The sequence below is a fragment of the Lynx rufus genome, unplaced genomic scaffold (assembly GCF_022079265.1).
Source record: "Lynx rufus isolate CCGP_SWC_20201006 ecotype Redwood Valley unplaced genomic scaffold, mLynRuf1.p SCAF_16, whole genome shotgun sequence".
NCBI classification, from domain to species: domain Eukaryota; kingdom Metazoa; phylum Chordata; class Mammalia; order Carnivora; family Felidae; genus Lynx; species Lynx rufus.
In genome coordinates, this window is record NW_025814830.1 from 4,328,500 (window position 1) to 4,347,540 (window position 19,041).

General features: G+C 53.2%; 1 protein-coding gene across 1 annotated transcript in view; it reads right to left on the reverse strand.

Annotated features, from left to right (window-relative positions):
- Nucleotides 1-1,066: 1,066 nt before the first annotated feature.
- Nucleotides 1,067-19,041, reverse strand: part of PRR12 (proline rich 12) — a 28,722-nt gene continuing 10,747 nt past the window's right edge. Inside the window, 9 exon segments of the mRNA XM_047077635.1 lie at nt 1,067-2,063; nt 2,618-2,713; nt 2,811-2,957; nt 4,050-4,147; nt 4,254-4,379; nt 9,880-10,370; nt 10,676-10,809; nt 11,064-11,180; nt 18,834-19,041. Coding sequence (XP_046933591.1) covers nt 1,917-2,063; nt 2,618-2,713; nt 2,811-2,957; nt 4,050-4,147; nt 4,254-4,379; nt 9,880-10,370; nt 10,676-10,809; nt 11,064-11,180; nt 18,834-19,041 — 1,564 coding nt within the window. The 3' untranslated portion in view covers nt 1,067-1,916.

A 19,041-nucleotide genomic window follows, 5' to 3' on the forward strand; every position in this document is an offset into this window, starting at 1 on the left:
CTCCAAGGGCGGCAGTCCTGGATCACACTTTGAGCAGCAGCAAATCTCAAGAACCCAGGAATCCATCCACCACTCCGTCTACTGGCCTCTCAACTGCCAGTCTGCTGGTGACCTTGGAGTTTCAGGGTTCAAGAGCACAAGAGACCCACCCTTCAGTCTACATTAGGCAACCCTCAAAAAGCTGGTCAACTCCCTACACCTGCCACAGCCTGTACCGGTTTAAAAACACATCTAAGAATTCCTATCCTTTTCCTTCCTCAAAGCGGAGCTGAATTGCCCTCTGAGTGGGTACTGGGTTTAATAGCTCCCTTTCGATGAACAGTATGGATGAAGCAATGGTATATTAGGACATAAAGGTCCTGTGGCTTCCTCCTTGCTCTCTCCCTGGGAAAAGCCAGCTGGCATGCTGTGAGGACACTGAAGCTGCCCCATTGTGGGGTCCACATGGCAAGGAACCAAGGCCTCCGGCCAACAACTGATCTGCACGCCTTAAAAGCAGATCCTTCGAGGTGCCCGGGTGGCTCAGTCAGTTAAGTGTCAGACTTCGGCTCGGGTCACCATCTCACGGTTCGTGAATTCGAGCCCCGAGTCGGGCTCTGAGCTGACAGCTGGGCGCCTGGAGCCTGCTTCGGATTCTGGATCTTCCTCTCTCTCTGCCCCTCCCCCACTCACGCTCGGTCTCTCTCTCTCTCTCTCTCTCTCTCTCTTTCTCTCTCCCTCTCAAATATAAACAACAAAAGAAGTAGACCCTCCAATCCCAGTCAATCCCTTCGGGTTGCTCTCGCTGACCAGACTATAACCTCACAACAGACCCTGGGACGCGAACCCCCAATTCCTGATCCTCAGAAACCAGAGGATAAAACGTTTCTTGTTTTAGGTCGCTAAATTTTGGGGTGGGCCAATTTTACCCAGCGAGACACAGGGGTGCAACGACCCCAGCCCAACCACTGCCCGGGCTCCAGAAAAGCCATGTGCCAGAGAAGGCCAGACCCTCTCTCTGCCTGTGCCATCCCTCGGCCCACCCGGCACCCAGACGCCGTCGGACAGAGGCACTCCAGCCGGCCGATAAAGTGTTTGCCGTTGGGTTTTCGTTTGGCTGGTTGTGTGTACACAGTGTATACAAGTTGAGTTGTACAGAAGCCCAAGAAAGAGCAAGAGACGAAGGGTGGTGGGGAGGGAGGAGCGGGGGGCGGGGTTAGAGAGAGGGGGAGGGGAGAGGAGACGGATAAAAAATAGAACCACATCCAGACGACGAGGGGTTGGGGCGGTGGGGGACGGGGGGGGGGGCAGACACAGACAATCGCAGTAGAAAAGGAGTAGGAGGGCCAAAGGGAGGGGACCCTTCTTCCCCCTCCACCTCCCCAGCCCCCCGCCCCAGGTATGTACAATAAATAAGATTAAAAATAATTAACAAGATGCGTTTTCCCCCTCCCGCCCGATGCCGAATGCCCTGGGGGAGGGAATGGCCTTTAGCAAAGATCTTGGCCTGTGAGGGGGGGGTTGGGGGGAGGGGGTCCCCCAGCTCTCTGAAGCCACCCCGCCCCCCTCAACCATACATAGACTTTTCCTATACATTATGTACAAGGTGGAGGGGGCGGGGCTGTGGCCATGGAGAGGGGATCGGGCCAAGGTGGGGAGGGAAACCGTTACTAAATAGACATTTATACATATATATAAATAATTTCTCTGTACACCGGACAGCAGGAGGGGCGGGGAGGGAGTGGAGGGGGGTGTGGGAGAGGGGAGGAGTCGAACTTTGAACCCTGCCCTTGTGGGGGCAGCATGGACACACCCTGACCAATGACCCCCCCCCCCCACTTCCCTGGCAGGCAGGGCCCAGGGGTTAGCTCCTGAGGACACAGTTCTGTCCCAATTCTCCGTTCGTGGAAGAGGTGGCTCCCCCAGGCGGGGTGGGGTCACCCACAGCGGCTGTGGGCCTGTGCTTGGGCCAGCAGGTCGCTGAAGGAGTCGAAGAGCTGTTCCAGCCATGGCTGGTTCCGCATGCATTGCTGGACTACCTCCTCCTGACCCAGGTCCTCAGCACCGCCCTCGATGGCCAGGGTCTGCAGGGCGTTAAACAGGGAGCTGGGGCAAGTGGCCACCAGGGTCTGGGGGTCTAGGGATCAATATCCCGAGGAGAAGGGTGGCTGGGAGCTGGACTCCTGGGTCTGAGAGAGGAGGGGCTGTGGGTTTGGACCCCTGGCTCTGAGGGAGGAGGGGGCTGGGGACCAGGACGCTGGGTCTGAGGGAGGAGGGGCTGTGGGCTTGGACCCCTGGCTCTGAAGGAGGAGGGGGCTGGGGGCCTGATTCCTGGGTCCGAGGGAGGAGGGGACTGGGAGCTGGACCCCTGGGTCCGAGGGAGGAGGGGACTGGGAGCTGGACCCCTGGGTCCGAGGGAGGAGGGGACTGGGAGCTGGACCCCTGGGTCCGAGGGAGGAGGGGACTGGGAGCTGGACCCCTGGGTCCGGGGGAGGAGGGGACTGGGAGCTGGACCCCTGGGACCGAGGGAGGAGGGGACTGCGAGCTGGACTCCCGAGTCTGAGGCAGGAGGGGCCGGGTCCAGGGCAGAGCCCGTGGGGCCGAATCCCAGGGCAACGGGCGCTGCGGGTGGGCTTACCTGGTCCCTGCAGCGCAGGAAGGTGTGGTACTTATAGTGGTGGAGCGAGTGGTAGAGCGTGTAGTATCCCGACTTGTCCAGCTCCACTTTGAACTCCTGGACAGAGGAGAGTGGAGAGGCCTCACCCCACTGCCCGGCCCGGGGCCTTTCCTCTTCCCAGTCGCCCACACCGCCCGCCCATCCGCGGCCCCACCTGGGCTCGGACCACGCTCCTCTTGAGCTTGCTGAGCGTCTTGCGGTTGTAGGGCTCCCCCGCCGGCCGCAGCCGCACGGCCCCCTCCTCAGGGGAGCCCTCCCCGCTCTGCTCCACTTGCAGCTGGGGGAACGTGTGCAGGGCGTCCTGCGGGAAGCCGACCGGTCAGTGGGACGTGCCCTGGGCCCACACGCTCCAAACCCACCATCAGTTCTCAGGTCATCAGGTGCCTCAGTTTCCCTCAGGCTGTGGATCAGGGGATCCCTGGGGAATCTTGGTCTCCTCAAAGGACAGAGGAACCTACGCCTGTCTGGGGACCCTTATTAATGTGCTTTGTGGCCCGGCCTGAGATTCCCAGAGACCCCCAATATTCCACCCGGGATTCTCAGCACCAGCCTTACATCCTACTCAACATTTTGAGAATCAGCCTAAGATCCAGACTCCCCAGTGCCAGGCTGACATTCAATCCCAGAATTCTAAAACCAGAAGAATATTCCATTACCACGGAAATTTTAACCCTAGCATAACATCCCACCCGGAATTCTAGAACCAGATTATCACTCTATCCCGCATTTTCTGAGGGACTAACATCCCACCAGGGATTTTCTGAGCCAGCCTGAAAGTCCATCCCAGAATTCCCAGAATTCGACCAGTATCTGCCCAGAAATGTCAAGGCCGGACCAACATTCCATCCCAGAATTCCGCTGCCCTAACAATCTGCCCCCGAATCTCAGCACCACACAACCATCCCCCCCCCCATCAGAGCTGCCTGAATAGTCTGTTCTAGAATCCTAGGCCATTCCAGAAAGAAAATCATCTAGATGACTTACTACCGAAACCTAAGATGCTAAGAAGTCCCGCATTACGATGACAGAGAAGCCATCAGGATCCGCTTAACACTGTCCCACGGCAAGGCCTGGGTGCAGGCCCTCGTCTACCTTTTGCCTCCAAATTTGCACTCCAGAGCCACGCTCTGATGGGCTTTCCCAGCAGCCCACCCCAGACCTTCACTATGACCTCTCTGCACCCTCCAAGCCCCCTCCATGCAGGCCTGCAAGGAACCTAGAGACTCCCTCTTGCCAGCCCTGCCCTCAACTCTTCTCCTGGCCAAGCCCGGAGAATGGTGCCCCCCGCTCAGGGCCTCATGCTCTGGGAGCTCCTCCGTGGCTGACCGGTGCACATCTCTCCCGTTCATGACTGCTGGGCCCCGGACACCTCCCGCCCAGGCCCCACAGGCACCTGGAGGGCTGGGCTCAGCGACAGCCGCTTCAGGACTTTCTTCTTGTGCTCATTCAGGAGGCCGTCGATCTTCCGCATGGGCGGGAGGTATAGCTCATCTAAAAGACCCGGAGGGGCGTCAGAAGAGCCGAAGCCCCACAATGCATGGGGGGAGGGGGGTGCAAAGGAGGGGTCGGGGACCTTCTCTCCCAGGCCTCAGCTCACCATGTGTGTCCTCCAGGGCCTGGATCATGTCTGGGTCGAGTGCTGTGCTCACCAACATCTCCACGTAGCTCCGGTACATCTCCCGCATCGCCCGGGTCTTCAACAGACGCCCAGGTACTGCCCGCTCTGGGGGGAACAAGATGGGACTTCAGTTCATTATTCCGCCTTCGTTTGAGGCCGCCTGTGTGGCAGACGGTGTTCTAAGTACCAGGCCCAGATTCACAGGGAGCGCCCAGTCCGCTGGAGAAAGTCCCCAAGTACCAGCGTCATGTACTCTGATGGTGGAGTCACAGGCATTGACTGTTAACAAGTTCAGCCTGGCAAGCCAGGGAAGGCTCGTCCAAGGTCACACAAGAGCTAAGTCTTGACTGATAGGCAAGAGCATTCCAGGCCGGTGAACTTCACGTTTCACTGGTTCAGCGTAGCTTCAATCAAGTCTAAAGAAGCAGCATCATTGGTTTCCAAACCAGTGAATCCAGTCAGAGAGATCGCATCACAAAGAGCAAGACTGAGGGAGGAGGTGGGAGTTGAGACTACACGGGTCATGCAGGCCAGACCTCGCAGGGCCTCCATCCAATATGAGGTGGAGAGAGTAGGGGCTTTTTCTGGTGGGTACTAGGGAGCCATGGGAGAGCTGTGAGCAGGGGAGGGGCAAGGGTCAATGTGGAAAGGCACCTCTGAGGACAGGTAGGGGATGGATTGGAAGGATGATACCAGAGGTCAGGGTAATGGACCAGGTAAGAAAAGATGCTGTAGCAGGGCCATAAGGACAGGATCTCGGGCAAGAAGACAGAAGGGCCAGTGTCTGGGCCAGGGCTACAGGAAAGCGCTGAAGGGCTGGGGACTTCCCAGTCGTGGACGTGAGGGAGCAAAGGCTGGAGGCTGGAGATCTGGCCCTCTGACTGCCTAGCCAGTGGGGCTATCCTGGAGACACGGAAATTAGGACAAGGAACTCACTGGGATCTGGAGGGAGGAGGCTTGGGGGATGTCTGGAGGGGGGCCAGGGAAAAGAAATGAGTGAGGCTCACTGGAAAGCTGAGCCTGCCAAGTGAGAAGTGAAACAACAAGGCCAAGGTCAGGACTTGAGGGACACTCACATGAAACCCAAGAAGTATCGTCGGGGAGAAAAAAGATGTAGGACGGCTATGAACAGCCCTAAAAGATCCCTCAGGAAGAGGCATGAGAAACGTCTGTTTGACTTAACCACATGGAAGGTCCGTGGGGACAGCTGTTTCAGAGGCCAGAGTGACCACTTGGCAGCAGCAGTTGGACCCCCAGGCCTTGGCCCAAACCCTCCCATGGCTCCTAACTGGTTCAAGGTAAAATCCTTCCAGTGGGAACGCAAAGCCCTGGGCTTCTTGTCCCTCCAAGGTCTGGTCCTGTTCCTTCTCTGCCCTCACTTCTCACCCTCTCCTCTTACTCACTCGCTCCAGCCACTGGCCTCCTTCCTGATCCCCAGACACGCCCAGCCTGGAATGTTCTCTCTCCCAGTCACCCAACCCCAACCCTGTTGCACTCAGATCTCTGCTCCAGTGTCATTTCCAGAAGCATTCCCCAACTCCCCCATCCCCCGAAAACATCACCCTCTAGAATGTCTGGATACTCTTTACTAAAACCATTTTTCTTTTTTTCTACGTATTTACTATTTTTTTTAATTTTTAAGAATTTTTAAAAATTTTTAAATGTTTATTTATTTTCACATTCATTTATCTTTGAGAAACAGAGTGAGAGAAAGCTTGAGCGGGGGAGGGGCAGAGAGAGAAGGAGACACAGAATCTGAAGCAGGCTCCAGGCTCTGACCAAGTGGTCAGCACAGAGCCTGATGTGGGGCTCGAACCCACAAACTGTGAGATCATGACCTGAGCTGAAGTCGCAGGCTCAACTGACTGAGCCACCCAGGTGCCCCAAGAAATTTGTAAAGTCTTTGTTTATTTTTAAGAGAGAGAGAGAGAGAGAGAGAGAGCGAGCAGGGGGAGAATCCGGAGCAGGCTCCAGGCTCTGAGCTGTCAGCACAGAGCCCAACACGGGGCTCAAACCCATGAACCGTGAGACTACGACCCGAGCCAGAGTTGGACGCTTAACTGACTGAGCCACCCAGGCATCCACTGAAACTTTTTCTTAATGGCCTTTAAGCCTAGCCAGCCTTACACTGATGATTCTTCACATTGTTTTGTATTCTGTTACATAACATGTTTATCCAACGGATGGACTCTCCCAAGCTAGACTGGAAGCTCCCATGAGGACATATATTATTGTTTATTCTGTTCACTGCTGGGACCTCGTTCATGGCACATAGTAAGTGCTCAATAAATATCTGCAAAAAGGGGCCAAGGAAGCTACATGGGAGGAGACTAAAGGAAGAGAGAGAGCAGTCACTGCAGCATCTTTCTTTTTTTTTTTTTAACAATTTTCTTTTTTTTTTTTTTAATGTTTTATTTATTTTTGAGACAGAGAGAGACAGAGCATGAGCAGGGAAGGGTCAGAGAGAGAGGGAGACACAGAATCGGAAGCAGGCTCCAGGCTCTGAGCTGTCAGCACAGAGCCCGAAGTGGGGCTTGAACTCACGAACTGTGAGATCATGACTGAGCTGAAGTCAGACGCTTAACCGACTGAGCCACCCAGGCGCCCCACTGCAGCATCTTTCTACAACTTCTACGAATACAGGAAAGGAGAGAGCATCAGCTTGTAGCACATGGAGGGTCACCGCTCTCAGACAACCCAGAGTTAGTTTAGTTCTAAGGCCTCCTGGGCTGAGCAAAGCCTTCAGGGCATCCAGACATAGGTCACACTCACCCTACCCCTACCCTAGAGGGGCTCCTGGTTGAGTGAGGTGAGGGGAGGCCGACTCAGACCCATACCGACCCCTTGGCAAGGAAACGGCTCCCATAAACGTGTAGAGTTCACTTCCCCCCATTTCAGAAAATTCAGAGCTGTCCACGTGTGTTCAGAGCAGCATTATTCACAATAGCTAAAAAGTGGAAATGATCCAAATTTCCACCAACTAGACGGTAGATAAATAAAATGTGGTCTGTCCATGCAGTGGAGTATTATTCAGCCACAAACAGGAACAAAATCCTGATATCTCTACAACATGGATGAACCTCAAAACGTTAGCGAAGTGCGAGAAGTCAATTACCAAAGACTACGAGGTGTGTGATTCCACTTATATGTAATATAAGGCAAATCCAGAGGTTGTAAGTAGCTGGTCACTTAGGCCTGGGGGTGTGGGGGGAAGGGAGAAATGGGAGTGATAACCAAGGGGTACAGGGTTTCTTTTTGGGATACTGAAAGTGTTCTAGAATTGATCGCCAAGATGGATGGATAACTCTATGACTATACTAGAAACCACTGAATTACACGTTTCAAATAGGTTTATTATATGGCATGTTAAAGTTAAACTTAAATTTGTAAGCTGTTGAAGAAAAAGGGAAAAAAAATTGAGGGCCAGGGAAGGAAAGACCTGCAAATCTAGGCCTTTGCTAAGTCTCCTCCCTTGTGGCACCTTCACAACCTGTCTTTAACTGCTTCCACCTGGCCTGATTTAGCATAGCACTGCCCAGTTAAAAATAAAGAAAGAAAGAAGACTACATTTCCCAGCCTCCCTTGCAGCTAGGTGTGGCCACGTGATAGAGTTCCAGCCAATGGGACAGGAGAGGTAGGATGTGGGCCACTCCCAGATCTGGCACTTAAAAGGAAGGTGTAATGATTCACTCCTTGGTCCTTGAGTCCTTTCCTGCCGGCAGGACCTCAGCTTTTGGGGCTGTTGGGCTGCCTCTGACCTGGGGGAAGGCAGAGCGACAAGAGGAAAGGAAACTGGGACCCTGGACAACCTTGCGAAGAGCCTCTGATTTTCCAAGAGATTCCCACCTTCAGCAGGGCTTTGACGAAACAGAATTCTCTCTTCTTTAACTGTGTGTACGCTTAGTCTCTGTTAAAATGGCTACGCCTGCCCTATTCCTAAAAAGACATGTGACCTCAGGCAAGTCACATCGACTCTTGGTGTCTCGGTTTCCTCATCTTTAAAATGAGGAAAATTCTATAGGACCTACCTCTCAGGATTTGTGTAAAGATAAAACAAACCAATGTGCAAAATATTTAAAACGATGGCCTGGCACCTGGTAAGCACTCAATTAAAAGGCGGCTGTTATATTTACTGTGTATGTGTGTGTGTGTGTGTGTGTGTACGTGTGTATTTTGTTGCTGTTACTGTCACCACAAACCAGACATCATTCTAGGCAATGGAGCTTATCTTTGGTGCTTTACTATAGGTGAGTACCCTCCTATATGTTTTATCTGTCATTAATCTACTTTATAAGTGAAGACACTACAGCATAAAGAGATGATGCCTCTTTCCTGGAGTCACACAACGAGTCACAGGGAAAACCACAACCTCTGGGCCTCCAGGACAGACACTGGTCCCCCATGTTCCTCTGCCCTCAGAACCTACTTCCTTTTTTTAAGATTTTATTTTTAGGGGCGCCTGGGTGGCTAGGTCAGTTAAACGTCTGACTTTGGCTCAGGTCACGATCTCACGGCTCATCAGGCTCCCTGCTGTCAGCATAGAGCCCGCTTTGGATCTTCTGTCTCCCTCTCTCTGCCCCTCCCCCACTAGCACGCGTTCTCTCTCTCTCTCTCTCTGTCTCTCAAAACTAAACATTTAAGGGGCGCCTGGGTTGCTCAGTTAAGCGTCTGACTTGGGCTCAGGTCATGATCTCACGGTTCATGAGTTCAAGCCCCGCGTCGGGCTCTGTGCTGATGGCTCAGAGCCTGGAGCCTGCTTCAGATTCTGTGTCTCCCTCTCTATCCCTCTCCGACTGGTGCTCTGTCTCTGTCTCTCAAAAATAAATAAAGGTAAAAAAAAAAAAATTAAACATTTAAAAAATAAAAACGAATAAGGATTTTATTCTTAAAAATTTTTTTTTTCAATGTTTATTTATTTTTGGGACAGAGAGAGACAGAGCATGAACGGGGGAGGGGCAGAGAGAGAGGGAGACACAGAATCGGAAACAGGCTCCAGGCTCTGAGCCATCAGCCCAGAGCCTGACGCGGGGCTCGAACTCACGGACCGCGAGATCGTGACCTGGCTGAAGTCGGACGCTCAACCGACTGCGCCACCCAGGCGCCCCAAGGATTTTATTCTTAAATGATCTCTACACGCAATGTAGAGGGCTCGAATTTACAACGTCAAAATCAAGAGTCACACGCTCCACCCACTGAGCCAGCCAGGGGCCCCATAACATTTCTGTCCTAAGACAAATCAGTGCAGCATTGAAGAACAGGCCTGAGGCTTCACTGGCCACATCCCAACTCGGGTGGGACGCCACACCCCAGCAACGTTATGTGCTCCTGGTGCCTCAGTCTCCTCATCTGTACATGAGGGCAGTAACGGTATCTACTTTGTAGCACTGCTACAAAAATTAAACCAGTGAATTCATCGTGTGCAGAGCAGTCATCCAGTCAGGGGCCACGTGACTGACACATATTGCCATTATTTCAATTATTGTCACTGTCTCACCGATACCACCCGGAGCCCTCTGGACAGCGCTCACCCACGCCTCCTTCTGATGCCCCGGATTCCCTTCCTCTTGCCTCCCCACCCGCCCTGTGTGGCTGCCTAGGGACTCACCGTCCTCGCTGGGTGCTCCCGGGGATGACTCGGAGTCCGAGGAGCTGCCTGGTGGACCCCCACCCGCCGAGGCATTTCCTGCCGCCTCCTTCAGCCACTTCTTCCTCTTCTTGGGGGGCGGCTCGGCCTTCACCTTGGTGGGCCGGGCCTTGGGCAGCCGGGAGGTGGCGGGCTGGCCCGCGGTGAGGCTCCGCTCAGGCCGTGTCTGCCGCCCGCCCGCGCTCCGCTCGCCCCGTAGCGGCCGCTCCCCACGCGTCACCCGCTCCTTCTCCTTCTCCTTCTCTTTCTCCTTCTCCTTCTCGACAGGCCGAGGTGGGGATGGCTTCTCAGGGGCGGGGGGCTCGGGCGCAGCTGTCTCAGGCGTCTGCTCTGGGGGCTTCTCACAGACAGTCTTATCAGGGGTCTCTGGCTTAGGAGGTGGTGCTGGCGCCTTGGGAGGCGGGGCAGAACTGGCCCCAGAAGACGCAGGGCCCTTGGCCTGCCCAGAGCGCCTGGAAAGGAACACGGAAGGGACTGTATGCAGTCAGCAGCCCCTAAGAAACCCAAATTCTCCTCTTGAAATCCCCCTGCCTCGCCAGCAGCTCTAAGCACAGAACCAGCTTCCCCTCTTGCCATCTGTTCCCTCTCGGGGTCTCTGCCTGGCCCCCCGGCCCCAGACTGGAGTCTCTTTCTCTCTGGGTCTCTGTCACCCACCCTGTGTCCACTCTCCCTGACTCTGCCTCTTCTCTTGAATGATCCAACCCCATGCCTGTAGACCCTGCCCACCAACTGCCCGCCCCTCGGCTCCCCGTGGTACCTGACGGGCACTGGGGGCCGATGCCAGGGTTTCCGAGCACAGACCCTCACATAATCCTTCTTGTTGACGTTTTCCAGGAACTTTACATAAAGGCGCTGATACCGGTTTTTCGCGTCCCCAAAATACCCCAAATACTATGGAGGGAAAGAGGCACAGGAGGAACTCCTTCGTCCACCCCAGCCAGGCAGCCGGATGCCAAGACTCCCACCCCACCCAGGGCCCCCGTGGCGGCCACAGGAGCCACTGGAAACGGAGCCCCCCTGCTGGACTATACCCGAGACTAGGCATGAATCACAGCCATGTGTGAGGAGGACCCCGGCTTCCAGACCTCCCCCCCTCCCACCCGGGGCTCTTGAGCCCTCACTCCCCACCCCCCGGGCAGGCTTACATTACTGGTGGCACAAAACTGCCGCTGTCCGTCCTTGATCTCCGGAGTGAACTTCTGCAGCAGCGCCTTCTGCACTCGCCAGATGGGTGGGGGCTCGCGCCCCGTCTGCAGTGCCAGCTGAGGAGGGGTGCAGTGAGGCCAGCAAGGTCAGCCCTCGTTCCTGTCCTTCCTGCCCCCCAATTCCTGGCCCGATGTCCTCCCTCTATACCCGCTTAAGAGAAAAGGGACTGAGGTCGACAAGCCATCCATCAACGAACACTGACAGCCAGATGTCTTCTGGCCGTGTGATGTTCTCAGCCCTGGGGAGGCACCTTGAGTCTGGCCACGTCCTCCTGTGGCTTACCCCAGTCCTCGCAGTCAAGGCCGTTGGTTCTTGGGCGGCAAAGTTTTGGTTATAAAAACTTCACGGTGGGATGGCATAAGCCTCTGTCGCGACTTAACGTCATGACCGACTCCTGAGCGCACACCCACCATTTTCCACATACCGTGCTGGACCCCTGGGTCCAGTGATGAATAAGACTGACGCCTCTCATGGGGTCTTTGTCAGAGAGGTGACAAGATAGACAAGTCGATAAATGAAACAGGGCGCAGTGGAGGCTTGTGCCGGGAACAGACAGGTGACAGTTTCCCAGAGACCATGTATTTGATCAGCGAAATCGACAACAGGGCAAGACACGGTGAGGGTAAGGCCCCCCCTTCTCCACGCCCCCAACACACTCAGATAACCTCTCCACAACTCCGAGACTTGTGTGACCCTCAGCTGGACACTGGAAACTGAAGGATGTGGGCCAGACCCAGTATCTAATCTGGGGGAGTGAGGGCAGTAGCAGGAAAACCAGACAGGGCACAAAAAAATAACAGCACCGAGTAATAAACGTGTTAATGGCAGACCCCCTCGTGGTCTGTGGGTTTGAGCCCCGCGTCAGGCTCTGTGCTGACAGCTCAGAGCCTGGATGGAGCCTGCTTTGGATTCTGTGTCTCCTCTCTGACCCTCCCCCACTCATGCTGTCTCTGTCTCTCAAAAATGAATAAACGTTAAAAAAAAAAAAAGCATTAAAAAAAATAAGGACTGGGGCACCCGGGTGGCTCAGTTGGTTAAGTGTCCAACTTCGGCTCAGGTCATGATCTCACAGTTTGTGAGTTTGAGCCCTGCGTCAGGCTCTGTGCTGACCGCTTGCTCAGAGCCTGGAGCCTGCTCCGGATTCTGTCTCCCTTTCATTCTGCCTCTGCCCCACTCACACTCTGTCTCTTGTCTCTCTCAAAAATAAATAAACATTAAAAAAATTTTTTTTAAGAAAAAAAATAAGGACCTCACATGCAATCTGAATCCAAGAACGCTTCCTGGAAGAGGGGATACCTAAATGAGTCTCGGATGGACAATGTCTTCTATGAGGGGGACCGAGCAACGACACAGGACAGCATGTGTGACAGTTGTGCGTCTAGAAGAAAGCAGCTAACAGACTATATAAGAACATGGGAGGCGTCTGGGTGGCTCAGTCAGTTGAACGTCTGACTTCGGCTCAGGTTATCTCATGGCTCGTGGGTTCGAGCCCCGCTTTAGGCTCTGTTCTGACAGTTCAGAGCCTGGAGTCGAGTCTGTGGCTCCCTCTCTCTCTGCCACTCCCCTCCCCTTGCAAAAATAAACATTAAAAAAAAAAAAAAGATAAGAATACGGATGCTACGGGAAATGTGCACCAGGTATTGTGATAACCCAGAGAGGCACGAAAGGTAGTCCTTGCGTTCAAAGAATCCATACTCAAGTGATAAACAGGATACAGATGGTAACTCCAATTGATTGGTCATGGCTGCCCTGAAAGCCAGGCATGGCCGGAGAAGTGCTGAGATCAATTAATGATGTCTGGCACTGGCAGCAGCTGTAATACTGGCGTTGGTGTGCCAAGCTATCTACTACCCACTCTTAGTTGGAGTTAGTTGTTTTCACCTCCACGATTTAAAAAAAAAAAAAAATTTTTTTTAAATATTTATTTATTTTTGAGAGACAGAGCATGAGAAGGGGAGGAGCAGAGAGAGAAGGAGACACAGAATCCAAAGCAGGCTCCAGGCTCTGAGCTGTCAGCACAGAGCCCGACACGGGGCTTGAGCTCACAGACCATGAGATCATGACCTGAGCGGAAGTCAGACGCTCAACTGACTGAGCCGCCCAGGCGCCCCTCACCTCCGTGATTTTTTGTGTCCCTCAGATCAGCTAGGGGAGTGCAAAAAAGGGATTACAATAACCTGATGAAAATGAGGTCTCAAAATGCTCTCGGCTTAAAATTACAAGAGGCAGGATGAGACAAGGATGCCAGGGTCCTGGCCCCAAGTCCTTCTTCCCAGGCTGCTATGTGGTTCCCAGTCCTTCCTCTCGGTGACCTTGGGAAGCCAGGTCAGAGGCCCAAGGATTGAAAAGTTCCTTTCAGACCACATCCTGCTCTGCTCCAAACCCCTGTAGGGCCCCCAGTGCAAGCTCCACAGTCTGGCACAGCGAAACTTTGCCTCAGTTTCCTTTTTCTTCTCCAGCCCCTGCCCAGCACGCTATCCCGACCCCTCAGAGTTCAGCAGATGAACCCCAGACTTTCTGACCCCCAGATTTTTGCATATGCAGTGCCCTCCATCAGGGGTGCCTTTTCCCCTCTCAATGTGAATATGAAGTTCTCAGAAGTCATCAGAGCATCCTTCCCACCCGGGGGAGCCCACCCCCTCCTCAGTCTCCTCCCACTACCAAATCTGCCTCTTCTGAGTCTATTGATTCTCTCATTGGACGCAGGTCCCCTGGCTCACCACATCCCAGTCGAGCTTGGTGTCTTTCCCAAAACCACTCTGCCTCCCTGCCACCATCGTGCCCAATCCCTGGTATCATCCTTGCCTGATCTCCAATCAGGGCCGGTCAGTCCCCAGGCTGTCCTTCCTGCCTCTCCTCATGTCCATCGGGTCACTGACCACACCCACTTCCCCTTATTAGGGAAGCCAACATGCCCAAAGCCCCTGCCCCTGCCCGACGGAAGCCAGAGCCGATTGGAGGAGACCTAACCAGGCAGCCAATCAGGAAGCAAATCATCTTGGCCCCAAATGCAGAGCTGGACCAATCAGATTCTCTTTTGGGAATCTGAACTCTGACAAGCAGAGACCAGGGCAGGAAGCAAGCAGCAAGATGAGAACGAGCCAGAAACACCTAGCAGGGTGGGAATAAGAAAGCTTTATGGTCCGTTAACAGGGAATCAGGGTCACAGGACTGAGGTGGTGGACAGACTGCCATCAGGCCTAGACATCTCCCCAGCCACCTCCCCGCTGGCGAGAAGCCCTAGCAGCTGCCGGAAAACCCAGAGAGGAGTCTCAAGCAGGCGCCCGTTGATCTCACTCCAGCATAACCCGGCCCCTGGCTCACCTTCCCAGCCTTGGCACTCACTTCCAGCCACTCAACCCCTTGAGCCACAAGGACAACGCATTTTTGCTCATGACACGAGCTTTGCACCCTGCTACCTCCACCCGGACCGCCCTTCCCCGTACATTTCTCTACCCCATAAACTCTTACCGTGCTCAGGGTCTACATCCTGCTAAATCTTCCACATCCCCGAGAACTGGGAGTTAATATTTTCACTCTCATTTCAGAGATGGGGACGCTGAGGCACGGAAGGGGGCTAACCCCGCGCTTTCTAATTCAGCTGCCCCGAGTACGGTCCACAAGTGTAAAATACACACTGGGTGTCAAAGACTTGATATGGGAAAACTGTAAAACATCTCAGGAGCTTTTTCTACAGTTGATGACATGCTGAAATGATGGCTTTAAATACACTGTTACAGAAAATACAATGTGGCCAATCTCACCCATCTTTGAACTTGTTTGTTTGTTTTTTAAGAAGGCTCCACGCCCAGCATGGGGCTTGAACTCACAACTGTTGAGATCAAGAGTCCAGTGCTCGGGGCCTCTGGGGGGCTTAGTCAGTTAAGAGTCTGACTCTCGGTTTCAAGCTCAGGTCATGATCTCGCAGTTTGTGGGTTCAAGCCCCATGTTGGGCTCCATGCGGACAGCGCGGAACCTGCTCGGGATTCTCTCTGTCCCTCTCTCTCTGTCCCTCTCCAGCTTGAGCTCTCTCTTAAATAAATAAACTTAAAAAAAAAAAAAAAGTCATGTGCTCTACTCATTAAGCCAGCTCCCCTATCTTTTAAGTGTGGGTACAAGAAAGCTTATTTTTAAATTTTTTAAAAATGTTTATTTATTTTTGAGAGAGAGGGAGACAGAGCACGAGCAGGGAGGAACAGGCATAGGGAGACACAGAATCCAAAGCAGGCTCCGAGCCGTCAGCACAGGGCCCAACGCGGGGCTCAAACTCACAAACCGGGAGATCACAACCTAAGCTGAAGTCGGGACGCTTAACCGACTGAGCCACCCAGGCACCCCTGGATACGAGAAAGTTTGAAATGACGTGTATGGTTCACTGATATTTCTACCGGACTATCATTGTTCTCGACCAGTGGCCTGTTGCCCATTTTTACACACCTACCAGCTAAAAATGGTTCCTAATTTTTAAAGGATTGTGAACAAAACAAAACAAGAATATGTAGCAGAAACCCTCTGACCTATAAAGCCCGAAGTATTTATTGGCTGGCCCTTCACGGAAAAAGTTACCCAAGCTCTGCACTAGGTTCGCCCAAGAGCACTGAGGTGAGTAACAGAAGCGAAAGTTTTAGGACACCTACTGTGTGCCACCCCCGGTTCCATAAAGCCCCAGGCAAGCATTAATGCCTGGATCTTCCCGTTACCTGAGGGAGGAAATGAGGAAACGGAGGGTCAGGAAGGGTCAACACCAGCCCAGCCCAGAAGTGGCTGAGATTTAAGCCTGTCAGGTTAACGCCAAAGCTGGGCTCTCAGTAACGATGCCACCAGCCTGCCCCGACTCCAAGCACACAAACGAGTCTCCAACGTTTGCATGAGTGGTTCAGTCCTGGGGCTGTGTGTCCCCCATTGTAATGCACACTCGTGTTGTATTTTAAGCATCTGAATCCTTGCCCGGCCCCGTGCCAGCTGGGAGGTGGTGTCAGAAAGCTGTGGCTCCTATCCCGGCTCGGCACCTACCAGCCGAACGAGTCCCTCTCTCTGAACGTGAACTTCCTCATCTGTAAAAGCTCTGTTATTCTGGCCCAGCGCGGGGCGCCCAGCAGCATCCGCCGCTGTCACTGTCAATGTTTGACAGAATGGACAGAGAAAGGCTGAATCTGGTACTGAGACCCCGGGCTCCTGGGGCCAACAGAGCTGGCGTCAGTCCCCAACCATGAAAGTCTAGGAAGGCTACTGTACCACTCTACGCCTCAGTTTCCTTCCCTGTAAAACGGGGCTAGCAATCCCTATCGTGAAGGAGAATTATGAACATAAAACTTGGAGACAGACAATGGCGATAGTTACATAACGATGTGAATGCACCTAATGCCACCGAATGATACACTTAAAAATGGTTAGAATGACGGGCCGCCTGGGTGGCTCAGTCGGTTAAGCGGCTGACTTCGGCTCAGGTCATGATCTCGCGGTCTGTGAGTTCGAGCCCCGTGTCGGGCTCTGTGCTGACAGCTCAGAGCCTGGAGCCTGTTTCAGGTTCTGTGTCTCCCTCTCTCTGACCCTCCCCCGTTCATGCTCTGTCTCTCTCTGTCTCAAAAATAAATAAACGTTAAAAAAAAAATTTTTTTTAAATGGTTAGAATGACAAATGTCATGGTATATACAGGCTACCACAATTAAGAAAAAAAGATCAAACTAAATTCTGTGGGGGCACCTGAGTGGCTCAGTGGGTTAAGCGTCTGACCTTTCTTTTTTTTTTTCAGAGAGAGGGCTCAAGTGAGCGAGGGGCAGAGAGAGAGAGAGAGAGAGAGAGAGAAGCCCAGGAGGGACAGAGGGAGAGAGAAAGAGAGAGAGAAATGGGGGGCTCACCCAATGTGGACTCAAACTCACGAACCATGAGGTCATGACCTGAGCCGAAGTCAGATGCTAAATGACTGAGCCACCCAGGTGCCCCCGCGTCTGACTCTCGATTTCGGTTCAGGTCTTGATCCGGGGTTTGTGAGATCAAGCCCCTCATCGGGCTCTGTGCTGACATCACAGAGTCTGCTTGAGATTCTCTTTCTCTCTCTCTCTCTCTCCCCCCTCTCTCTGCCCCTCCCCCACTTGTGCTCTCTTAAAATAACTTAAAAAAAAAAAACGACTAAAAATAAGACTACACTCTCAACAATAGCTAAATTATGGAAAGAGCCTAAATGTCCACCAACTGACGAATGGATAAAGAAATTGTGGTTTATATACACAATGGAATACTACGTGGCAATGAGAAAGAAATGAAATCTGGCCTTTTGTATCAACGTGGATGGAACTGGAGAGCATTATGCTAAGTGAAATAAGTCATATAGAGAAGGACAGATTCCATATGTTTTCGCTCCTATGTGGATCCTGAGAAACTTAACAGAAGACCATGGGGGAGGGGAAGGGGAAAAAAAATGGTTAGAGAAGGAGGGAGCCAAAGCATAAGAGACTCCTAAAAACTGAGAACAAACTGAGGGTTGATGGGGGGTGGGAGGGAGGGAAGGGTGGGTGACGGGTATTGAGGAGGGCACCTGCTGGGATGAGCACTGGGTGTTGTATGGAAACCGATTTGACAATAAATTTCATACTTAAAAAAAAAAAAAAACCTTAAAAAATAAAATAAAATAAATAAAAATAAAGATAAGACTGTAAGTAACACATTAAGTTCATCTCCCAAAGTACACGAGATAATAAAGCATAACACAAGTTATTAACCTTATAATTAATTCATCCCGCAACATCTCCGTCTGAAGAAACAACACCCGAGATTAAATTAAACGCGATGACGTACATCAAGGGCCACACGTGTTCCTGGCCCCGTAATCAATACCCAGTCCGTGACAGTGACTAATATGAAGAAGGAGCTTGGTCTTCAGGGTCGCCATCAAGGGAACCATGGCTTGCTGACCCACCAAGCACTTGCTCAGTCTCCTGTTCTGGGAGACGCACTGCACGAGCGCCTGAAGTCACCTACCCTCACCAAGCACCCCTGCTATTAATCCTCTGGTCCAAACCTATCTGTCCCATGAACCGAGTAGAGCAGAGATCGGCAAACTTTTTCCATCATGGAGCAGAAAAGAAAGATTCTTGGCTTTGTGGGTCAGCTAGCCTCTGCCTCAACCATCTCACCCCGCCACGATATGGGCGCTAGAGGATTTGGAAACGTCTGGGCATGGCTGGGTGCCAATAAAACGTTATTTATAGGAAGAGGTCGTGGGCTGCACTTGGCCCATCCAGGCCAGTTTGCCAACCTCTGGAGTAGCGTAACTGGGAGCAGTGAACGCGGCGATCTGTATAAAGTGTTTAAGATGTGGCCTCACGCTCCCAAATCACTGGCTACTCAGTTTACAGACTACCTCGGCATGCGCGCGCATTCACAGGTATATTCTGTCGATTCCACACGCGTCCACCAACACAGCATACCTCGCCAAGTCACCACTCTCTTGGCTTGTGCCATTACATTAGAAGCTTTACCGAGACCAGGACCTGCCTCCTGGAACCCCAGCCCCCACAATATCTGCAATAAATGTTAACCATCGCTCTCCTTTATGGGACACACACGCCCCCCGCATCTCAGAGCCCCGCATGTCCTCTGGATGTTCTGGCCCCATCGGCCTGTGGATTCGGGGCCTGTCACCCGGCAGGCATTCCATAGCCGCTGAGGGACCAAACCCCCGGGCCCAGCGTGCCATGTCGGGGACTCACCTTGAGGGAAGGGATGTCCTCGGCGCGGATGACGAACTCGTCGCGCTCCCGGAAGATGCCCTCCCCGCCGCTCTCGCCCGCCTCCTCGTCCGTCTCCCCGCACACGGCTGCCGTCTCCTGCTTCTTGGCCAAGTGCAGGGGCCGGGCGTCCGGAGGCTCGGGCTCCTCGGGGGACGGGGCAGGGGGCTCCTCCGGCGCGGGGGGCGGC